The sequence below is a fragment of the Ranitomeya variabilis genome, chromosome 2 (assembly GCF_051348905.1).
Source record: "Ranitomeya variabilis isolate aRanVar5 chromosome 2, aRanVar5.hap1, whole genome shotgun sequence".
Lineage (NCBI taxonomy): Eukaryota > Metazoa > Chordata > Amphibia > Anura > Dendrobatidae > Ranitomeya > Ranitomeya variabilis.
This window is the reverse complement of record NC_135233.1, coordinates 275,639,193-275,643,667: the sequence shown is the minus strand read 5'-3', so window position 1 is coordinate 275,643,667 and position 4,475 is coordinate 275,639,193. Positions and strand designations below refer to the sequence as shown.

At 47.1% G+C, this 4,475-nt stretch overlaps 1 protein-coding gene across 1 annotated transcript; it reads left to right on the top strand.

Moving 5' to 3' along the window:
- Positions 1–450: 450 nt before the first annotated feature.
- Positions 451–2,903, top strand: LOC143809341 (uncharacterized). Its single transcript, XM_077292428.1, has 2 exons — positions 451–905; positions 984–2,903. The coding sequence occupies exon 2, from the start codon at positions 1,175–1,177 to the stop codon at positions 2,513–2,515; it is 1,341 nt and encodes a 446-aa protein (XP_077148543.1). The 5' UTR covers positions 451–905; positions 984–1,174; the 3' UTR covers positions 2,516–2,903.
- Positions 2,904–4,475: the final 1,572 nt, after the last annotated feature.

Sequence of the window (4,475 nt, the reverse complement as noted above, 5' to 3'; positions counted from 1 at the left end):
GCGGGTGCTTTATGGTCGTCTTGGATCTGAAAGACGCGTATTATCACGTCCCCTTACACGTAGACCACCAGCGTTATCTAAGAGTTGCAGTCCTCTTAGGAGAATCAATAAGACACTTCCAATACAGGGCACTCCCCTTTGGTGTTGCGGTGGCCCCTCGGGTATTCACTAAAATAATGGTGGAGGTTATGGCGCATCTTCATGAGCAGGATATTCTCATAGTCCCATATCTCGATGACCTATTAATAATAGGAAATTCCGAATCACACTGCACGTCCCAACTACACAAAGTAATCGCAGCCTTGCAAAGGTTGGGGTGGATAATCAATTTTAAAAAGTCACGGTTGCAGCCTCTAGAGATCCAAGAATTCTTGGGTCTCATATTGGACTCAAGGTTACAAGAATGCCGTCTACCTGACGCTAAGTTGGAAAAGATCCAACGACAGATTCTTGGAGTGATTGCTAATCCAGTTATAACATTGAGGGGAGCAATGTCACTGTTAGGCTCACTCACGTCGTGCATCCCGGCAGTACGATGGGCCCAGTACCACACCAGGGTCCTACAGTGGGAGGTTCTGTACAACACTCGTCGGTTAGAAGGTCACTTGGACAGTTTTCTTTCCTTGTCAATTGCCACTATTCAGTCCTTACGTTGGTGGTTACACGCTCCAAACCTTCGTAAGGGGGTACCCTGGATAAACCACATATCACGAGTATTAACCACAGACGCTAGCCCCACGGGATGGGGGGCACATATGGGCGAGATGTGGGTCCAGGGGGTTTGGTCACCCTCCGAACAGAGTTTGTCATCTAACCTCAAGGAGTTGTTGGCCGTAGAACGAGCTCTGAGATATTTCCTTATATCCTTACAGGACCATCACGTCAGAATATTCTCAGACAATCAGGTAACGGTAGCTTACGTTAACCACCAAGGGGGAACCCGATCCAGGTCCTTAATGGAGGTATCGGGTCGTATCTTACAGATAGCCGAGAATCATCTACGGTCACTAACATCACTGCACATAAAGGGGAAGCACAACGTTGTAGCCGACTTTCTAAGTCGCAGAAAGCTCGGGCAAGGAGAGTGGGTGCTCAATCAGACCATCTTCGATCAGATCACCCATCGTTGGGGATACCCACAAATAGACCTCTTCGCCAACAAAGAAAACAAAAAATGTCGTCGGTTTTGTTCCCTAAATCCCAGAGACAATCCGGTGGCGGTGGACGCTCTCCTGATTCCTTGGCACTTCGAAACAGCCTATGCCTTTCCCCCGTTGAACTTGATCCCGATAGTCCTCAGAAAGATTCGGGAGGACAGAGCTCATGTGATTCTGATAGCGCCATTCTGGCCCAAGAGGCCATGGTTTCCTTGGTTGAGGAAGATGTCCATTTCTCAACCATGGATTCTCCCAGAACTCCCAGACCTCCTCTCACAGGGTCCGATCTTCCATCCACGAGTGGCCAGTTTACATCTGACGGCGTGGGATTTGAAGGGTCATTATTAAGAAAAAAGGGATTTTCTGACGGACTTATTAATACCCTATTAAAAAGCAGAAAAAACTCCACTACAAATATTTATGTAAGAATCTGGAGAAAATTCCTTTCAGTCTCAGGATCGGTTATCGGTCAGAAAGCTAGTATTCCAAAGATCTTGGAGTTCCTGCAGAAAGGTCTCGAAATGGGGCTAGCTACAAGCACCCTCAGAGTCCAAGTTTCAGCCTTGGGGGCACTGTATAACTGTGGGTTAGCTAAAAATTATTGGATTGCTCGGTTTATTAAAGCGGCCGCTAGATCAAGACCCATCGTTAAGAATAAACTAGCCCCGTGGGACTTAAACTTAGTCCTCTCGGCGTTAACGGAACCCCCCTTTGAGCCTTTAGAATCTGCGTCTATAAAGATCCTGTCCTTAAAAACTGCTCTTTTGATTGCTCTTACGTCTGCTAGGAGAGTTAGTGATTTGCAGGCCCTCTCTAGACTAACTCCTTATATGCAGATTAGAGAAGATAGAGTAGTATTAAGAACGGATCCCCTCTATCTCCCAAAAGTAGCATCTAGGTTCCACAGACTCCAGGAGATAAATCTCCCTACCTTTTGTCCTAATCCTAAAAACCCAAAGGAACTCAGACTCCATACATTAGATGTCAAAAGATGCCTTCTTAAATATATTTCTTTAACAGATCCCTGGAAAAAAGACAATTCCCTGTTTATATCCTATCAGGGAGTCAAAAAAGGGTGTAGAGTGTCCAAAAACACCTTGAGTAGATGGATTAGGGAGGCAATTTCTCTGGCTTATTCAGCAGGTGGCCTAGAAGTCCCGGAAGGCGTAAAGGCTCATTCCACTCGTGCCATGGCATCTTCCTGGGCAGAGAGATCGGAGGTGTCAATTGAGGACATATGTAAGGCGGCCACATGGTCATCTCCGTCTACTTTCTTGAATCATTATAGATTAGATCTTGGTAGCTCCAACGATCTCACATTTGGTAGAAGGGTGCTGGAAGCAGTAATCCCACCCTAATACTCTTTTCTCTGTAATTCTCTCGTTAGTGCTGTCATGACGACTGAATAAATACTCAAGCTACTTACCAGGTAGCGGTGTTTTTCAGGAGTCCATGACAGCACTCCTATATTCCCTCCCTTTCTACTGGTATGGGTTTCATCACGATAAGTATATTCTAATGTAGGTTAATTTTCTACAAAATTTAGTCACAAGGTGAAATGTGTTAAGATATTTATGTGTTACTAATCAATGGAGGTCCTCTCATGCTCTGTAATCCAACTGATGCGGGAGAGAGGTGCCGCCCTTTTATCTCTGTAGGTTTCCTGTCCCTGAAGGGCGGATCCCCTCTCTCGTTAGTGCTGTCATGGACTCCTGAAAAACACCGCTACCTGGTAAGTAGCTTGAGTATTTTTTCCCCATAGAATAACATTTTACTGTACATCACAGTGCGAATCTGCAGCGTTTCTGCGCAGAAAAATCCGCTGCGGATCCGCAGCAAATCCGCATCGTGTGCAGATAGCCTACCTTGGTAAATCTAGCCAGTCTTCAGCTAACTCTAGAGGTTTTTCCCTGAGGCGTTTAGAGTGTAATTATTTTAGTCTTTTTCTGAGTGTTTGGCAGCAGTAGATTTTTTTTTGAAGTTTTTCCCATGGCTTCTGTAACTTTTTTTTACAGTAATTTCCCAGATGTTTTTTTTTTTCACTTCATTGAATAATGAAGAAGCTGCTTGTAGTTTTTTAAAGCAAAAGATGGTAAAATGCTCCAGAAGAGATCCGGGGTTTGCAATTTTTCTTGTTTAAGTTTTTTTTAATACAAAAAAAATTGATTAACCCCTTCACGACAGTCGGTTGTATGGAGCAGGCTCAGGCAGCGAGCCCGCCCCATAGCCAGCAGGTGATGGCCAGGACCTACGCCTAAGGCCGGTTTCACACGTCAGTGGCTCCGGTAGGTGAGGTGACAGTTTCCTCACGTACCGGAGACACTGACACACGTAGACCCATAAAAATCAATGCATCTGTTCAGATGTCATTGATTTTTTGCGGACCGTGTCTCCGTGTGCCAAACACGGAGACATGTCAGTGTTCGTGAGAGCGCACGGATTACACGGACCCAATAGAGTCAATGGGTCCGTGTAAAACACGGACCTCACACGGACGTTCTCCGTCTGGGGTCCGTGTGCGTGCAGGAGACAGCGCTACAGTAAGCGCTGTCCCCCCCACTGGTGCTGAAGCCGCAATTCATATGTTCCCTGCAGCAGCGTTTGCTGCAGAGAAAATATGAATAATAGTGTTTAAAATAAAGATCTATGTGTCCGCCGCCCCACCACCCCCTGTGCGCCCCCCCGCTGTCCTGAAAATACTCACCCGCTCCCACGTTGGCTGTCACTCCTTCCTCTTTGCCCCGCGCCACCTACTGTATGCGGTCACGTGGGGCCGCTCATTTACAATCGTGAATAGTCGGCTCCGCCCCTATGGGAGGTGGAGCCATATATTCATGACTGTAAATGATCGGCCCCACGTGACCGCATACACTAGAAGCCGCGGCCAGACCAGGAAGCAGCGAGGGAGGCGGGTAAGTATTTTCAGAACAGCGGGGGGGCGCACAGGGGGTGGGAGGGCGGCGGACACATAGATCTTTATTTTAAACACTGTTATTCATATTTTCTCTGCAGCAAACGCTGCTGCAGGGAACATATGAATCGCGGCTTCAGCACGATGCAGGGTACAACACGCGTGGGTACCACACGCTCCGTGTGGTACCCACTCGCCATACGGGTGGCACACGTGTGCCGCACGTATGGCCTACGTGAGTTCCCAGGCACACGGACACGGATAACTCCGGTACCGATTTATTCCGGTACCGGAATTATCTGGACGTGTGGAACAGCCCTAAGGGCTCTTTTCCACTTGAGAGAAATAAAACAGTCCAATTTACAGACCGAAAAAACAAAGATAAATCATGCGATTGTCATGCGATT

Excerpts from the sequence above, each read along its gene's own strand:
- LOC143809341 (XM_077292428.1), top strand. The coding sequence starts at position 1,175 with ATGTCGTCGGTTTTGTTCCCTAAATCCCAGAGACAATCCGGTGGCGGT.